At 38.6% G+C, this 19,332-nt stretch overlaps 1 protein-coding gene across 11 annotated transcripts in view; it reads right to left on the bottom strand.

Moving 5' to 3' along the window:
• LOC146501911 (dystrobrevin beta-like) overlaps positions 1-19,332 on the bottom strand; it is a 46,243-nt gene that overhangs the window by 21,795 nt on the left and 5,116 nt on the right. For 4 of the 11 annotated variants that reach the window (XM_085132453.1, XM_085132444.1, XM_085132454.1 and 1 more), the window contains exons 2-9: positions 13,482-13,533; positions 6,859-6,950; positions 6,625-6,705; positions 6,149-6,362; positions 5,940-6,025; positions 3,815-3,969; positions 3,614-3,713; positions 1,934-2,100 (exon numbers count right to left, since the gene is read on the bottom strand). In XM_085132453.1, coding sequence (XP_084988579.1) covers positions 1,934-2,100; positions 3,614-3,713; positions 3,815-3,969; positions 5,940-6,025; positions 6,149-6,362; positions 6,625-6,705; positions 6,859-6,949 — 894 coding nt within the window. In that variant the 5' untranslated portion in view covers position 6,950; positions 13,482-13,533. Of the gene's footprint in view, positions 1-1,933; positions 2,101-3,613; positions 3,714-3,814; positions 3,970-5,939; positions 6,026-6,148; positions 6,363-6,624; positions 6,706-6,858; positions 6,951-8,823; positions 8,893-13,481; positions 13,534-19,157; positions 19,325-19,332 lie in introns of those variants that run through there. The other 7 variants (XM_085132451.1, XM_085132450.1, XM_085132448.1 and 4 more) reach the window with 7 other exon arrangements.

Here is a 19,332-nt window from a genome sequence, read left to right as displayed (position 1 = left end):
TAAATTATCCGATTCACTTCAAATAAATACATCATGCTTGAGTATGAAGCTATAAATATTTGGGTATGTATACACCTGCATTTAGCTACTGACCCTTTGCCCAGAATTATCAAGGTGTGTTTACAATGTGTGCTTTTATTTTTGAAACCAATTCCATTTCCCAGGAGGCTATGTGACTAGTTCAGGTTGTTTTATACCAGAATGAGGGTAGAGCGAGTACGGCTAGAACAGGGGAACAGTTTTAACACCTCAAATAAATAAATAAAAAATTTTCTCTGCACATGTGTACAAGCATCATCTTTGATTTTGAGAAATTCATAGCAGGTGAAGTGTGCACCTGAATGTTTCTTTCAAATTGAATAGATCCTTGTGTTTGTATCACTGAACTTAGAGCCTGGCAACTCCATATTCAGATTCCTTTTTCCACAAACCCTCTAACTACGTCTCCAAACTGCTCAACCTGAGCTGTCCCTCCGCTGTACTCATTTTCGATCGCGGTCACTCCAAATGAAAACCTGAACATCTTCAGCTCTGCTTCTTTATCAGTGCCACCATCTCCAAACCCTACAAGTCTCACTACCACCTTGTAAACCTTTCCTTTTCTTTTCGCTGCTATTCTTCTGTAACAAATCAGCTCTGACACTCATGTTTTTACCCTGCCTGCACTTTTTCCTTCACCTCTCTTATGCACTGTCCATTTCTTTAGATGTTTGACCCCAGGTATTTAAACTCATCAACCTTCACCATTTCTACTAATTGCACATTCACCTTTGCACCTGTCTCGCTCTCATTCACACATATTTCATTCCTCGTCTCTCCAAAGCATACCTCCACCTCTCCACCTGCTTCCTACTCTCACTACAGGTCGAAATGTTGTCTACAAACATCATAGCCTGCAAACAACAAGGGGCTCAGAGTCGATAGCCAATGTAGTCCACTCCCACCCTGAACCCATCTGTCCCTCCGGTCACGCCACGGTCTCACTGTCCTCATCCATGTCCTGTATCACCCTCATACCTCTCCCGACTTCCTCACGTAGTACCATTTATTAACAATTTACATATTTAATAAATAATTGACAGGACACTGAGTGGTTGCGATATGTCAATTATGATACACGATGGATTCAAGCTCCAAAGAATACCAATGCACTAATAGACGCCACAATTACATTTGCGTCCACTGTGAATTTTAATGTTGTAAAATGCTATTGTTATGTAGATGTAGCCTCCACTGTTATGTTGTTGTGGCAGGGGTGTGGTCTCTGGCTCTGCTGCAGTGGAGGGGTGGTACGGTAATCTCATAGGGTGGTGCCGGGAGGTTGGAGGGGACAGGTGAGAGGGATTGCAACTAATGAGCTCTCCCCCTTTTTAGTGTCTGGAGCCGGGAAGGAGTGCTGTGTGTGGTGTGGGAAGGCACTTCCCGGTCGAACACAAGGTGTCAAAGTAGTGGAAGACACTGTTTTTCAAAATAAAGGTGCTACGACTGACACTCAAACACTGTGTGGGTCCTGATCATTTCACAGTTGTTTTAAATATTTCTCAAGAGGGAAAAAAACATAAATATAATGAAATACAATAATTTTGTATTTGTAGTCATTTGCAACTATTTTACAAATGATCTGTTTTGTTTTTTTTTAACTGTTGCTCAATAAATGAAATTATTCACTGAAATTAAATATTTTTGCTAAATGTTTTTCAGTCAACTGTGGAAAACATAAAGTACTTATAGGCATTACTTATTATTACTTTTACAGTGCGCAAGGAAAGGAAACATCACATGAATTATAACTTGTTTTCATTCATTAGCTTTTGTGCGGTAATGGAAAGAAGTAAAAAAAAGTGTCCCAGTTGTACTACAAATGAGCCCAGATGCGCCTCCGCACAGCGAGAGCCCCCTGCTGTGATGGATGAGTAACCGCTCTGTGACTCACCCAGGAAGAGTGCTCCTTCATCTGATGCTTGTTGCTGTGCGAGCCGCTGGTGTTGCCACGCCAGAAGCAGTTCTGGCAGAGCTGGTAACTGCGGCAACGGAGGCAGCGATAGCGGAAGCCCGTCATGCCGTTGCTCCGACAGTAAGAGCACGAGACGGGATGATAGACTGAGAGAGGGGAACAAAAAAAGCATTGGACATTGAGAAAGAGAGAGCACACTGTACAGTGGTTTTTATCTCTATATAATCAGTTATTACCACAATAAAATCCATTTTACATCCAAGACCTGACTTTACAAAGAGTGCACAATATCTAAAGGCACGATAAAAACATAAGGGATGACAGAGGGTTCTTTGCACAGTGGAGTGGAGCACAGTGTTTTTCTGTTCCCATGCACTGATGTGAATCACCAGCCAAATCTGTGGCTAATTAACTTTCTGGATACAGAACATTGATTGGCACTAACAAAATTACTCTTTTTTTTTAAAACAAAAATACTGTTTCCACTTGAGGCAGCTAGCAGCACTTTTTAGCACAATTCTATTTTTAATTTGTAAAAACATCTGAGGAGAGATTGGGGCAAAACAGGTGACACATTTAGCATAATTCTATATATTTCCCCTCCAGTATTTAGCTTAGTTTGTTCACACCGTCAGGCAAAAGGTGAAACACGATGTAAACACAATGACTCAAAAGGTTTGAATGAATTCTGATAAAACTGTGTCTAGAGTTGAGTGGAGTCGTGTTAGGAATCCATTAGATTTCGTCTTACAACCACCAAACAAAAAACCCTTATAGCTTAGAAACTATGGTTCTTACAAATGTAGCATTTATGGTCAACATATAGAAAGTAGCATATAAAGATTTGACCTCTTGTTCAAAGTCAATCGATTGATTTAAAGGTTAAAATGATAATAATGCTATACGGAGCTATTTAAACCTTTTTGACAACATGTATTGTACTTTAAGAGGCTTGTAGTGCAGTAAAAGTACAGTGCATATAGGGATTGATATATGGAGATTCTAAATATTAGGTTACTTTGGACCTCTAACCTCTTCTTCAGGGTCAAATAAGGTCAAATTCCATAAAATGTATTTTTTAAATTATGCTTAAAAGTTGCCTACCTTTATTTATATTGGCACCATGTGTGAGATGATATACTGGTTTAAGTGGGACTCAAAATACCCCATTATCATTTGCATCTAAATATTATGTCACATATGACCTCTGACCTCACTTTTGCATTTCTGTAAAAGTTTCTTTCAAAATGACCTCAAAACATTGTGTAATCATTATGTTTTTAAAGGAAGTAATATAAAGAGAAAGAGAATAATGTGCCTAGTTAGTTAAAAATATGCAGCAGAATAATATTATATAATAAGCTCAAGTTCTTCATTTGCAGTTACTTACAAATCAGTGCCTATTATCTATTACCTATTCCGACATATTACATATATAATAAAAATAAACGTGTCATTCCACCATTATTTGACTTTTACTGCACAACAAACCTCTTAACGTATGTTTAAAAAGAGAAAATAAAATAAATATATGTAAAATGTAATATTGTTCTGTTAAATGTAAATATTGCCTTGGTGGAGGGTTATTTGCAAGTAAATTTCTGCTAATAAACCAGGTCTGCTGTTAGAAAGTTTGCATTATATCAACAGTGTCTGTACCATGCTCCACATTGGCCAGGCGGTGCATCAGAGGCAGCCAAATGAGACACTGAGGAGGGTCGGCCACGATGTCCAGGAACATGTTGAGCATCACTCTCTTCTACAAAATAAGAGCAGGACTGTTTATGAGCACAGAACCAACACAGAGGCTGTTTCGCCTTCAACCAGTTAAAATGAGTGTGAGTGTGTGTGTGTGTTTACCTGTTGGGGGAAGCAGGAGCGTGCTAAGGTTTGTGTGTAGCCAAAGGAAGGCCCTTCATATACGGCAGTGGGCAGCTTGAGAGCCTCCCTCAGAAATTGATCAAACTTGGATAGTACCAATACACCGTTGGAGTCAGATACCTGAGAAAACACATCTACACACACACACGCGCGTGCACACAACCACACAAAAAAATGAAGAAGGCAGCTTAAAATACTACATGTCCAAACCCCAGTGCCTCCCTTAACCTTGACTTTAACCAGTAAGTGTGGCAGATTAAACCAGTGAGTGTCATAAAAGCCAGACTCTCTCAGCTGAGTTTTTGTTTAACTTTGGAGCTTTTTAATTTAATCTTAAATCTAATTTAATTTTTAAAGCATTTTTGAGACTTCAAAACTTCTTGAGTACAGGTGCACATGATATTTTCAGTTTTTTTTTTTTTTTTTTCTATTGCCCACTCCATGTAACATGGACGATTTTCATAGTGTGAAGGTAAAATTGGTCATGGCTTCATTAAATTTACTAAAGTTCTTTAAAAAATAAAATCAGCTGAGTTTGATTAGGTTAGCAGGTACATTTTTGGAAATTTGACTGACCCTAACGCAAGTGAAGGTAAATAAGCATAAGCAAACAGCAGCACTGATATTTCTCATCCACCAGGTGGCGCATATGCAACATATAAACAGAATAAAAGATTTCCTGTAAAAAACAAATATAACTACAGGTAAATTGTACCAAAGCTTGTACTAAAATGCTTTACGCCACATCGAGGATATGCTTTTTACAACTTAATAAAGTTTTCTGAAAGCTTAGTGAACCATCCACTTAGCAAAAACAAGTGCAATCACCAGTCTGTGCACTCACAATACAAAGATGTGCATCTGCATGAATTAACCACCTTACTTTGATGTGTTGTGACAGACCACAAGTAACACCTTTGTCAGTGATCCAGATCTCCAAGTTGGATAAAATGAACATTTTGGACAACCACTCTTATCATGCAATACTTGTTGGCGCAAACTGATGCAGGTTTTTTTTTTTTTTTCATTTTAAGAAACCTTCCCCAACCCGTTTTAGGATTTCATCATAATATAAAAAAAACTCCAATTTATAAACAAAAAAAAGTATTGTGTTCCACTTTAACATGACTGTGTGCACCACAGCCTGAAGAAAACCTAGATAGAATTCATTATTTCAATCAGCAATCAGGTCGACCTCTCACAGTGAACATTATTTGCTACAATGACAGTTTGCAGCTGGAAATAAGATAATAATAATGATCCAAATCATTCAGAAAGTAAATGTGCAGGGGATCGACTCTATATACTCTGCTGTTCCTCTTTTTTTAATCTTTGAATTCAGGTGTTTTCAGTCCCACTGCTGTAAGTGTATTAAAAAAAAAGAGCTCATTAAATTTGAGCATGGTACTATAATAGGATGCCACTGTTGTAACAAACCTGTTTTTAATCCCTCCTCAAAGTGGCATCCTTGCAAAGTGAAAATGTTTAAGATCCACAGCACCTCAGTTATAAAGTGTCAAACCACTTGTGGTTTATGATGCATAAAAGTAACCAAGGCTCTCCCGACTCTGCAGAGCTCCAAACCCCCTCTGTCATTAACATCAGCACAGAAACTGTGCACCAGGAGCTTCATGGTATGGGTCACCATGGCCAAACACACAGTTCCACTGTACAAACTGGCAGATTAAACCACAATAAGTGATCAGGTTTATGCAGAGCAGATGTACCCTTTATCCATCAATATCACATCTGTGTTCGTCTCATATTGCTCTGCCTCTTTTTCTCTCAGTCTCTATTTTACAGGGTTTTTTAAAAATTTTTGTATAGTTTGAATTTTTATTTGTTCACTTGTTTTAATGTCAGTGACTTCCCCCCACGGTTTTCTAGGTTTTCATGTCATGGGCTGTACAAAAGAAACTGAGTTGACTCATATGTAGCACATGGCAGAAAATAGCAAGCACACTGAGTGACGTTCACACTACTATAAATACTGTGGTTTAAGCAAACACACATGTGCTCCTCACACACCAAACTATTACTGCAGATTGGGGTAATAATTATGATAATGATTCGTGTCTGTTGTGATGTATCGACTGGTACTCACAGCGGAGTTTATCCACCAGCTTCCCTCCACACAGAGTGGCCAGCATCGCCTTTACAGAGAAAACTGTCAGACGGCTGTCCGGCTCACTGCGGCACAAACAAAAGCATGTGTGATGACGTTTGTGAAACTATGACAAAGACACACTCATTTAAAGGCAACAACAGGATGTGGAGGGCCACATCTCACTGTTGCCACTTCCTAATCATTACCACTCGATGGCAGCCAGTAAGAACTCGACCAGCAGGATGGTGCTCTGCTGTGGGTTGATGGTGTGTGTGGTGGGCAGGCGTTTGCTGAGCTGGTTGAACAGAGAGGACACGAGGTTCTCCAGTCTGGTCACAGAGATGCCAGCGTTCAGCTCTACTGCGTTTAGACCAGCATCCCGCACCGCTTCGATCACATTGTAAATGTCAATGAGATGCACTGGAAGAAGAGGAAGGAAGTCAAAGTATTTAAATTATTTTTAACTTTAAGAATCTTATCGTTTGATAGGTGTTGAAAGATGTGCAATGCTTCACTATTTACAATAAAAAGTAAGATTTTGATCAAATTTTTCTGCACTCATTTTATTATTATAATAATATGTCACAATGTAAAAATTTTCCCTTTTACGTCAGCCTGAACTGACACATGATCATTTTAATAACGCATCTTTCTGTTGTAAATGAGGCCAGTTCTGACTCACAGTTGCATCTCTTCTGTATAAATCTGAGCTTGCAGGCTGTTCGATATGTTGACAAATAAATGGCATCAAAGTTCTGCTCCCCTGTCGAAGAAGAAACACAGCATCAGTAAATAGCTCTCCTCAGTCTCAGTGCAACTAGTGTGATCTATTTAAGAAGGTATATTTATTTTTAAGGAAGCGTTGACATGGTTGAAGAAACATTTAGGAGTTAAACGAAGGCTCAAACTCGCTCACCGAGCTCCAGGAAAATCCGCCTCTCCTCTGCTTGCGCCGTCGCTGGAGCTCTCCTCCCTCTGTCTCTCTGCCCCCCCTCCTCCATCACCATCCTGCACAATACACACAAAACATCGCAATAAATGCTCAGTACACAACAAGGGTTATAAAGGGTTTAAGTTTTAAACAACATAGAGCTACAAAAACGGTAACTCACAAGAAAAACAAGATAATTAGCTAAAAGAAAATCTACACGAATAGCTAATGAAGCTTGTTTCTGCTACTGAAAAAAGAAAAAAAAAACAAACACATTTTGCCATCTGCAAGTCAAAATTTCAACTTGACAACTCCAAATTAATTACCCAATTTTTAGTTATTTTCCCTGAAGCTTTATTTTACCTTGAAGTAAATTTGAGTAAAAACTGATTTAATATTCTGAAATTCTGACAGACTGCAAAGAAAATATTTCTTTTCAGTGGACTTCTGGCCAGGTGTTTCTGCTATTCATGCCCTGGAGCATTTCAAATAAATAATCTGACAATATATCTTAATATATGGTAAAGACCCAGAAGTTTGTGCAACTATTGAGCTTATTAATAGCCCGTCAATAATACACAGATATCTGTGTCAGTGTAATGCACCTGTACATGTTTAACATACATGTTTAACATATACAGGTGATGCTGACATCACGGTGTCTTGCAAAAACATGAATGGGCGGATTTTTATGAACCATTTCTAAAGATCATAACATAGCGTCTTTACACTCTGTGCACCAATTATCTCTTTTTTTAAAAAAGATTATGTTGATACATTTAATGGACTTAAAAACTAAATTAATTTAAATTAATTGCTACAGTCTATCAGAGTGCTCTCAAAGCTCTTATTTCTGATTTCCATCAATGTTCTTTCTTCTTATTTTATGTGAATTGGTTTGAACTCCACACATTTCTATATATGGTCTTCACAGAAAAACATTAAACAACATCATCATCATCATCATCATCAGGGTTCTTTTTTGTATTAGACCTGTTAGAAAACCGACTACGTCTACAGGAAACAACTGGTTTAATATAACGAAAACTGTAACTTTACTGTGTACACATGCAGACTCATGCAGACACTCCCAGCTGCAAACAAAAACTAGAGCCAGACAGTCAAGTTCAGGGCCACCAGAGGATGAGCTGAGAGCTCGGTAAATAAACTTAATAACGAGAGCAGCTGATGAAACCTGAGCTGTAGGCTGGCACTGAACAAGGACAATTAAACAAGGATTAAACAAGGATACAGAGGGAAGAGCGCCGAAGAGAGGGAAAGAAAGAAACAAAGAAATTAAACAAAAAGAACAAAAGACATGAGGACGTAAAAAGGAAATAAAATAAGGTGAAAGAAAGAAAGAAAGAAGTTGTCAGGTAACAAAGAAATCACCAGAGGACAGGGTCACCATGGCAACAGTTACACTACACCACAAAAGTGAATCACACACAAATATTTGCATTCCTTGTTCAAATGTGCCACACACACACACACACACACACATTCCAGAGAGGATTTGAAAGCTTCCCAGGAGACTTCATGCTTCATTCAGACAAAAGAAGGATCCCTCCTTCCAGTTAGTCTCTCACACACACATTTACATGTTTATGCAGCAGTTAAAACTTGTTGTTTCAGTGCTACTTCTGTCTCACACAGACTCAGACAGGCTGATATAAGTTAGTCAAGTATATGTGTAACTTGCAGCCCTTGTAAGACACTGCCGTCTTTACAAGTCTGTTAAAGTGACAACATTCTGTCATATAGTGTTTGAGTGATACCAAACATTTCAGCTAATGAGGTCAGAGCTTTCACAAGTAATCCCCCTGAGCCAAAAGCTGCTCTAAACCCTCCTTTTCTCTGCTCTTAGCTGTGTATGAGGTGAGTGAGTGAGTGAATGAGAGGACATAACCTTTAATAGGGTTATCTCAGATTCACAGAAACCACACCCACCTGCTGATCAAACCTTCTGTTTACAAGGTGCAACCAATCAGAAGGAAGTTTTCCAAAAGGGAAGATGATCTTTAAAAAAAAGAGGTTCTAGTGTAAGATAAATAAGAATTACTTTCAAACTGTGAGTCATGCAAAGCTACTCGAGCAGATAAAAAAAAAACAGAACAAAAATGAAAATAGGCAGAACCGTTCCTCGCTCCTATCTCTACTAATTCTGGACACCGAATTAGTAGAGATAGGAGCGTTGTGGCGTTGACAAATTTTTAAAGCATTTTAGTGCAATGTCTATGGGCTCACACAATGACCATACCCTGGATAATCATCCTTAGTCACAAGGGGTCACCAAATCAGGTAGCTCTGCATGTTTGAGTTGGCAGGTTTTTAATGCCAGATACATTTCCTGACCCAACCTCAAAGAGTCCCAGGATCAAACTAGGGGTCTTACGCTTGTTACACCATACTGTAAACTAGGGGTGGGTTTTTATAATCGATTTATCGATTAAAATCGATTCTGGCTTGAATAACGTAAAATCGATTCATTAAAATCCTGAATCGATTTTTTAATATAAATTTATTTTGCCCGAAATGCCAGAATCTCTGGTGAAATCTCACAAAATTTCAACAACCACCAAACAGCTAAGACAGTAAATGAGAGCAGGAACATGGATTCTGCACAAAGACTTAAACACACAGCCCAACCGCGGATCAGAATCAGTGAGATGTTGCCTTTCTCACAGTCGGGGCTGAAAGCCGACAGCGCGCTGATTCTGATCTGTCGGCGGTCCGCGCTTTGTGTTCACGCCCTTTATGCGCTGATTGTAAAGCTGTTAGTTTTATCTCTCTCCAAACATTATTGACCGAACCAGCAGCAAAAGAAGATCCAAACTAGGCTTCACATAAACAACGTCATGAATTCACTCTGACTTTTATTGTTTTGCTTCGACCACGATGCACAGCTCTCTCTCGCATGCTCGCTCACTTGCGCGCTCTCTCTCCCTCTCTCTCTCTGTACTGTTTTCTGCATTATTCGCTTGCTTGTTACGCACAAGTCTACAGTTGTTTACAGCGCTGTCGGCCGACGGTTTTTTTTTTTCGTTTTATATACTTCCGAAAATAAAACCTAATTTCTGCCGTTCAATACCGAACAAATTTAAACTTTTTAAAATTATGCAAAATGCAAAACGCTCAGCCTTGTCTCTAATAAAACCGCTGTAACTTCAGAGGTAATGTTCATGTGTTGATTAATGGTTTTCTTTCGTTTTTGATCTACTGCAGAAAATTTTTATAAAATCCCAGAACAGGAAAATCACCTTCATGTTTTTCTGTGTTTTATCCTCAGCTACTTTGACACAAAGGCCTCTGCTGTGATGCTCACACCTTTGATAAAGTCTTGGTGTGTCAGCTTCCTTTTTATAGATACAAAAATATGTAAATGTACTGATCTGAATTATAATATTTCTGACTGTCAAAATTTCCCAGATTCAAATCAAAGTGAATCGAATCGAATTAAATCGAATCGAATCGAATTAAATCGAATCGTGGATCAAATCGATTCGGGACCCTGTGAATCGGAATTGAATCGATTCTAGAAATCAGTGACGATACCCAGCCCTACTGTAAACCACTACACTCTGGAACCACTTCATTAATACGACCTAAAACTAGTGACAAAGCCCACAAGTTGTGAGGAAATTCAGAGTGAGGAACCTAAAGGTTTTTTTTACCCTGTAAACTTCTATACAAACAGACCTATTTTTCTCTGCAACCATAGGAGTCGCCCCCTGCTGGCCATTAGAAAGAATGCAGCTTTTAAGGGACTGCATTAGCTTCAGACTCTGTGGCTACATCCCTTTTTACAAATTTTATAAAGTCAATGGATGCATGCGACACCAGAGTGTAGTTTGTGGAGATCACATGGTCCCAGAACAAACAGATGAAGCTATCAAACGTGTTCAGTAAAATCTGGAAAATCACAAGGAGCCATTTAAAGTAAAAGCAATTTTGTTTTGGCATCTGTTCCTACTTTGATAGAAAGAGGGTAGACCTTTATAATTTTGTTTACTGCTGCATGACAAATGCACTAAATCCCCAGGTGGTCCAACTGTGTATTTTGTCCAACCAAGAGTGAAATTACAAAGTTATTTAGTATCCAATCACAAGTAAGAATGTGCGACCATTAAATTTTAAGCATCTCTGCTTGTAAAATGACTGTTAATTGACTCTCAAAGCAGCATATGTTTAATTAACCTCTTAATTTACCTCAGAAATATCTTTAGCTTCCAATATCCAAGGGCAAGGCGCCTGAATCGGTGGCTATTGAGGGTAAATTAAAAGTTTAATGACTTCACTGAACAGATTTTTTTTTTCACTGGTCACAGGCATGAGCCAAAAACAGAACTGTGACTGTTTCCAAAAGTCTCACCAGCTCCTCAGTTACCACAGTGGACTCTCTTGGTGAGTAAACTGTTATTTCCAGCCTGGCCTTGGTGATAACTACACCCTGTCTGTCTGTCTGTCTGCATGTATAAAGCTGACACAGAGGAACATTTGGTCTGTGAGCTGTGCTTCCTAATTTAACTCTAAAACCTTTAAATCATCATAGATATAATTATGCTTCCCGCAATTAACCATAACTATGCAAAAAATGGATAAAAATAGCTTAGCTGTTGTTTTCCTAATCACTAGTTCAGAGTACAAAGTTAAGTCACAGGGAATCCAATCAGATTTGTTTAAAACAAAACTCTGATATCAAACAAACTTTCACCCAGGTCACTGAACTTGTGTACTCGCAGAATAAGCCCGACATCGTAAAATAAAGGCTGAATTAAATACAGTAGGCTGGTGGGTGAAACAGTTCCAGCACTATTTGTGTCAGGACCCCTTTAGTCAAAACAGGACTGCTATTTCCACCTGCAGTGATTTATATTTCATGGCATGGCTCTGTTTTCGGACCTTCCCACCCTTCTATGTGCATGCATGTGGAGAGTGGCAGCATCAGTAACAGAAACTATGACATTGCTTCAGTCAGAAATAGCATGAAATGGAGGTCACAGGTCACCTCTGCCTTAAAGGGGAACTATTATGCTTTTCTTCATTTTCTGTCAGCCAATATTACACTATCACTATCAGATTCAGCTGTGAGAGGTGTGGTGGAAGATAGAGGATCCAAATGCAGTGGTAGGCAGAGGTTGAACATAAAGTTAAGTCTCTATTGCTTAAAATGCTTAAAACAAAAAGAGGCACTAGGAAGCACTGGGAAAAACAGTAGGAACAGCACAGCTAAGTGGGACAACTCAAAAAAGGGCCAGTGGAAACGATCACAACAAATACACAAGGTGATGAGGGAAGAGGAAACAAGAGGGGAACATGGCTAAAGCTAATCACAGAAAAATCAGACAAGGGAAATAAACAAAATGGCAAAATAAAACAGGAAATAAACCAACAAGTGGAACATCACAGAGACTTGACACAAAAGGCTGAACACGAGGGAAAATGTAATATACAAAACTAGGTACCAAAAACAAAGAAGCTAAAGTCATGGTGGATTACTGCTGAAGTGGTCTGTTTGCAAAATAAAAGTGTCTTTACAGTAAATACCTGTATTACTGATTTGTAAAGCTAAGTGTTGACTAACAGAGTAGGGGCTCTCATTGCCTTACTTTGTATACTTGAACTCCTAAAGTAGAGGGGGCAAGAACTTAAAAGAGAAGAGACCTGGAGAGTATTTACAGCTGCTCCTTTTCTGTGTGGGTGGAGATGCACATTGGTGTTGCACCCTGGTGTTTTATTAGCGCTAACATTTGCTGAGCTTTTTGGAAACAAACACATTACTCTGAGCACACACTCTGTATCCTGGTGGTGATGTATGTTGCTAGGACTCTGATGACCCAAAGAAGAAATACTCACTACTGTCAGGCTTCATAGACATGGAAGAGACAGTCCCAAAAGGGAGCCTTGCTCAGTGCAGGGATCAAACTGCTGACAGCCTCTACCTCCTCAGCCCTGACTCACCGCCAGTTATCTTTATTGGTAGTTGGAGATCAAAGTATAGGAGTAAATAACATAGAATAGTCCCAGAAGTCAAGTAATATTCCTACAGAACCCCATCGAACCTCACAACATTTTAAATTTACCTCATAATTCTTACCACACCATCAGTTTTGGTTTCCTTGAGACCTCTCTCTTATTATACTTGATTTTATCATCAACAAAACTGATGTTTTCCCACTAACAGAGACCTGGTTAAATTCTGATGACAATTCCACTGAGGACCAAAGTTGATTGGTTCTTTTGACATGACATCACTATTGCCATTTAAATCCCTCTTAAACACATATTTTTTATCATTTCCATATCCTTTCATAATTTTTTTAATCTTTTTCTTTTAATTATGTTATATTTGCTTTTTATTCACTTGTTTTACATTTTTTATGTTATTTTAATTAATTTTTATTCCTATTTCCTTTTTTATCGCCTCTTAAGTGTTTATTTTCCTGTTTGTTTCCTGCTTTCTTCTAAGGCACTTATTTTTGAAAGGTGGAATAAGGATGAACTTCATTACTATTATCACCATTATATGAGAGTGTGTGTGTGTGTGTGTGTGTGTGTGTGTGTGTGTGTGTGTGTGTGTGTGTGTGCGCGTGTGTGTGCGGTCATACCTCTCTGTGTCAGGGGGGTCACACAGGACAGAGGAGTCTCAATAAAGGTCGTCTAGCAGAGAGACAGAGACAAGAGAAAGGCAGTTTGAGTGTTTCCAGCCTTTCAAAGACTCTTTGGGGACTCACCACACCTCGAGATCCCTACACATTAGTTGGAGACCCGCACACACGTTTATACTCATCTACAATCACTCTTTCGTCAATTTAGTTTATGATTTGAGTTTTGACAGTGCTACTCATCAGCCGCCTTGTTCTCAAGTTATTGCATTCACAAACATCCACACTGCCTACCCAGGTGGCTGATGACAATACCCCCATCAGCCCTTTTACAGCTGTGGGGTAATACAACTTTTCTTAGCTTTTCATTGTTTTTTTAGTCCAAATGAACGGCACCTTCCGCAGCTTATATACCAGTGGACAATCTCCATGCTCTTATGTTGGAAGTTTATTGCCCACTTACGAGCTAACTGTAGCCCCTCATGTCTTGTGTTTCATAACTGCTGTGTGGTCACTTTTCTACCATTCAGCTGATTGAGACCTGGCTCAAAACTCACCTCTGGGTATGAAAGTGCAATTTGTCCACATATAACTTTAGCAGCGTGTTTAAAACAGAGGTTTAAATTACTTTGTAGAAGTCCACACATTTCTCTGTTATTTGATTAAGAAAAATTAGATTTCATGACTTTGGCCAACTCTCTAACCAGAACCTGCAGCAGGTGGAAAACTGGTTAATGACTATAGAGCTAAACGACGACTACAGAGTCCATCCCTGGCATGAGAAACTCAATAGTGTGGGAGCTGATTACAGTGCTCTGGTATTTAATTGTCACAATTCCAGAGTAGATACTTATTAAGATAACTGAATGGTACAGTGTCCTCCACAACAATGCTTCCACCACAAATACAGCCCAAATCTGAGCGAAACACTGATTAGAGCAGGGGTAGGCAGATTTTTCTTTTCACAGAGGGCCAGACTGAGAAAAAGGTGGCAAAGGGCGGAAAAGAAACTTGTTAAAATACATGAATTTTGGTACACATGACAGACTGTTTTAAAGTATGTCTTAGTAAATAGTTAATTCCTTATTATTCATCTCTGGATCTCCTCCACAATGTCCTGTTTCCTATCTGTCAAACCCAGAGATCACCAACCCTCCCTGAGCGTGGTTCTGCTAGAGGTTTCTTCCTGTTAAAAGGGAGTTTTTCCATCCCACTTTCACCAAGTGCTTGTTCATAGGAGGACGTCTGATTGTTGGGGTTTTCTCTCTAATATTATTATAGGGTCTTTACAATACAAAGCAAGTTGAGGCAACTGTTGTTGTGATTTGGTGCTATATAAATAAAATTATATTCTGGGTCTTTGTTCTAAAAACCAAGAACTTTGCATCAGAAAAGGTTAATTTTCGTGTGTCAGTCTGGTGCACAGTCAGCCCTTAATAAAATGACTGAATAAAACATGCATTTACAGACTGAAGTGATTAACAAATAAACAGTCATATTTATGGATACAAATGCATCAAAAACTATGTTTACTTGTACAGTTAACTCAAGCTTTTAATATTGTCACAGAACAGACCTGCACCACTGCATGAAGGAAAGCTCGGCCAAAGTTTTAGCCATTGTGAAGTGTATGTTTTCATCTTCATTTTCACTGATCTATTTACTACTTGACAAGTTCTATGCTCTTATTTTGAAAGTTTAGACAGCTGATGCTTTCTCTGTTATTTATAATCACAAAGTATATATCAGTAAGTATTATTATTCTATTTAATAACTTGTTGGTGGGTGGCTCTTTTGGTGCACACATGCACACGACATTCGCTGCAGGATTTGGGGAAATTTTAGGGAACTGATTAGTTTTCCTTTGTCCCTTTCCTTGTACCCATGTATAGATTAAACCATACTTTTTCATTTCTCATGTTGCTGATCTGCATACTGAATTTATAAAACTAAGACTCGACACTAAATTAATACCATACTCCATATTCTCTAAGAGCTGGAAACAAGGCATCATTATTTTTGACTGACGCGCTCCATTCCTTTGTTAAAAGCAACAGTACATGCTGAGTGTTTCTGCACCAGATAATCTAGTGTTTTATAGACAAATATAAGAAAAGACAGCAAAAACCGAACAGCTGCCAAGTGCCAACAAAAGATAACTATAATGACAGGCTCTCAACAGCAACAGAGTCAGCAATCCACCCACAACAAAGAATATTATTTCTCTGGTCCTGCATGCCCCACCACTGGCTCCCACAAAAAACACTGCCCCACAAATGTTGTCCAATAAAACTCTAAAAGAAATATGTGAGAATGCAGGGAAAACAGTTTAAGGCAAGTTTCACACAGGATTTTCAATCTTTCTCCACAAATGTAGATGGTCTGAACTGCAGTCGTAGCACTAATCAGCTATTAGTTGTGTATGTGAACTCTGAATGCTATACATGTTCCTGTAAACCGTATTTTGGTTGTTTTAAGCAGTTTCTTAACGAACTCTATACAACATTCACTGTATATAGTTTTACAGTGGTGGATTCTAATATACAACATAGGAAACGCGTAAAATAAGATTGGTGTATTTGCAAGTAGTCTCTGTGAATAAAAAGCTCAGATTTCAGCTCCTGTATGATGTGAGTGGATTTCCCAAATATGGTCATTTAAGACAAACAGCTCTGGCTCACAGAAGCTCCACCCACCTGACTACTGCATCGCTCTATGGAAGCTTGCATATATAATGATAAAATAATAATAATAATAATAATAATAATAACCATCCTTGAGTCCACATTTTGAAGTTATATCTCAAAATTTGAACTTAGTTATCTCAGTTTGAGATAAACAGTCAGTAAGTCAAAATTTTGAGATACTCAAGCTGAAATTTTGAGATGGCAGTAATTTATTTTCAATGGCAGAAGCAAGCATCCAAACTGATCAGAAGGCATTAAAAAAAAAACAATCACAGTGACTTGCTGTCTGTTAGGAGCCATGCATTTGTTTTTGTCTTTATCGTTCGTCCAATCAGATAAATTTTCATGATTACACAGTATGGTGCAAAGTCTTATGAGTGCAAAGGCTTATGGGCTCAAAATGTGGCCATAAATATTTTGTACTTGTAAATCGGTTTTGTACTTGTAAATCAGGATTTGTATGTGTAAAAAAAATTTGTGTGTGTGTAAAAAAGATTTGTATGTGTAAAAAAAATTTGTGTGTGCGTAAAAAAGATTTGTATGTGTAAAAAAAATTTGTGTGTGCGTAAAAAAGATTTGTATGTGTAAAAAAAATTTGTGCGTGCGTAAAAAAGATTTGTATGTGTAAAAAAGATTTGTGCGTGAGTAAAAAAGATTTGTGTGTGGACTTAGCCAAAAAAAACCCTGCAAGTTACAAGTACTACTAGTTACAATATTTTTCTTCCTTTCATCTGATTGGTCAATGTCATGTCAATCACAAATGTAACAATCCAATCAGAGAACAGATGGGTTTGGCAGTCGGAGGGGCGCTTTTTTTTAACTGCAGGTCTTTGAAGGGAATAAATGCCCTTTTACATGCCAACCCAGCGTTTTCCTTCATCACCACGAAGGAAAACAGTCTGTGGTCGTCCGAGTTTGGTGATTTTTGTGTCACAGGTCTACGTGTTTAATATAGGGACTTCCACAGCCTTTTCAACAGCGCTGCGGACCGCGGGGTGGGGGCGGGCAGTGTTTTGGAAATGACAGTCTTCATTACAAAGCTTTCTTCGTTATGAATTAGCATAGATGTTTTTATTGAACATTTGAAGAACTAGCAAAAAAAACAGAAACTCTTGTAGAGGACATAAAGTCAGAGATAGAAAAGACAAGGAGCAGGTGCATCTAGTACAGGTAGAGCTGCTGCAAAAACCCACAGAGCTCAGCAGCCAGCAACAAATTCTGGATCCTTTGCTTTTAGTTAGCATTAGCAGCACATCCTGCGTCTGATGTGAAAGGACTTTTATGCTGCGCACTGTGACTCACAGCAATGGTCCCGGGTCAGCCCTGACTTTGTGTTAAACTAATCCTAAAGTAATAATGGTATTTCTAACCACTGATATACCACAACTTTATCCTTTCAACAGCAACTGAAAGTTAGGGGACCTAGCTGCTATCGGATATTTATATAGAGATCCTCCAGCTTCAACCTGTATTACCCTTCAAGGACCTGCAGTTCAAAAAAAGCACCCCTCCGACAGCCAAACCCATCTGTTCTCTGGTTGGATTGTTACATTTGTGATTGACATGACATTGACCAATCAGATGAAAGGAAGAAAAATTGGGTCAAAATTTGTACTTGTAACTTGCAGGGTTTTTTTTGGCTAAGTCCACACACAAATCTTTTTTACACACGCACAAATCTTTTTTACACATACAAATCTTTTTTACGCACACACAAATTTTTTTTTACACATACAAATCTTTTTTACACACACACAAATTTTTTTTACACATACAAATCTTTTTTACGCACACACAAATTTTTTTTTACACATACACATCTTTTTTACACACACACACAAATTTTTTTTTACACATACAAATCCTGATTTACAAGTACAAAACCGATTTACAAGTACAAAATATTTATGACCACATTTTGAGCCCATAAAGGCTTCCACTTAAAAATCAATTTTAAGTCCATTTTGCAAATTATGATCATTTACTGAGTCATAAAGGAGGAGTACCATGTCAACTTTATTTATAAAGCACTGGAAAAATGGCAAAAGCAGATAAGGATAAACACTGTACACAACATAATGTATACAATGAAAACAACTTTAAAAAAACCCCAATTATAATTAAAAACAAGTAGGATCATCGTCTCATGCTGGGTCAAAGGCCAAAAAGTATAAAGGCGCTTTAAGATGAATTTTTAAAATGGACAATGTAAGTGCCTGTCTAACGTACTAGGCAATTTATTCCATAATCTAGGGGCAACAATGAGCTTTCTCTGAGCTTTCTTTAGATTTCTGTATATGCAAGAATAACTTTTCAGATGATTTAGCAGCTCGGACAGGAGTTTAAGTAAAACAGCTCAGAGAAGAAAAACAAGAACTTCACAAGGACATGCAGCAGCATTTTGAATCAGCTGGAGACGTGAGATGAAAGACTGGCTAACTCCGAAAGAAACTGACCAACAACTTGCCAGTCACAAGATATTAGCCAATGAGCATGCACAGACAGATCCACCCCTCGCTCATCACATCTGTGCCAAAACACACTGGGGGCTAAAAGCTTTGAGCTTCATAACCAATGGGTAACTTCATCCATCTTTTGTACCGCCTACGAGGCTGCCTGTGTCTTGTTTATAATGTTAGCAGAGTAAATAACCAAAACAAATATAACATCAGAATTAGCATTTTAAAAATCGATACATGCCAAGAACTTTGCACTCGATGCATCTTTAGTGTGCCACGTATGTTGTCATAGTGTGAAAACTGGGCGTTGCACCAGTGCTGACCACCCAGCCAGTGCACCTGTTCATTAACAGCTACTCCCCACAAACACACATACACACACACACCACCTAAGTACCTCATCAAAACAGCAGTTACACATTTACAGGCTTAACACCTGAGCATGACAAATGGTCCTTGAATAAAAAACAAACACACATGATCTTCCCTCACACAAACACCACTTTCTCTTTCACAAACACACACACACCTACCAGTTTAAATATCAAAAATCCCTCTCTTCCAGCACCCACGCGCAACTCACCGCTGCGATCTGTGCGTGAATCCAAAAGCTAAAACTTTGACACGACAACACGATACAGAAACGGACGTTAGGCAGACACAGTGTTGTTTACCACCCTTCTAACACTGCACGCACACTATACATAC

The sequence above is a fragment of the Neolamprologus multifasciatus genome, chromosome 15 (genome assembly GCF_963576455.1).
Source record: "Neolamprologus multifasciatus chromosome 15, fNeoMul1.2, whole genome shotgun sequence".
NCBI classification, from domain to species: domain Eukaryota; kingdom Metazoa; phylum Chordata; class Actinopteri; order Cichliformes; family Cichlidae; genus Neolamprologus; species Neolamprologus multifasciatus.
This window is presented reverse-complemented; position numbering and strand designations above follow the sequence as displayed.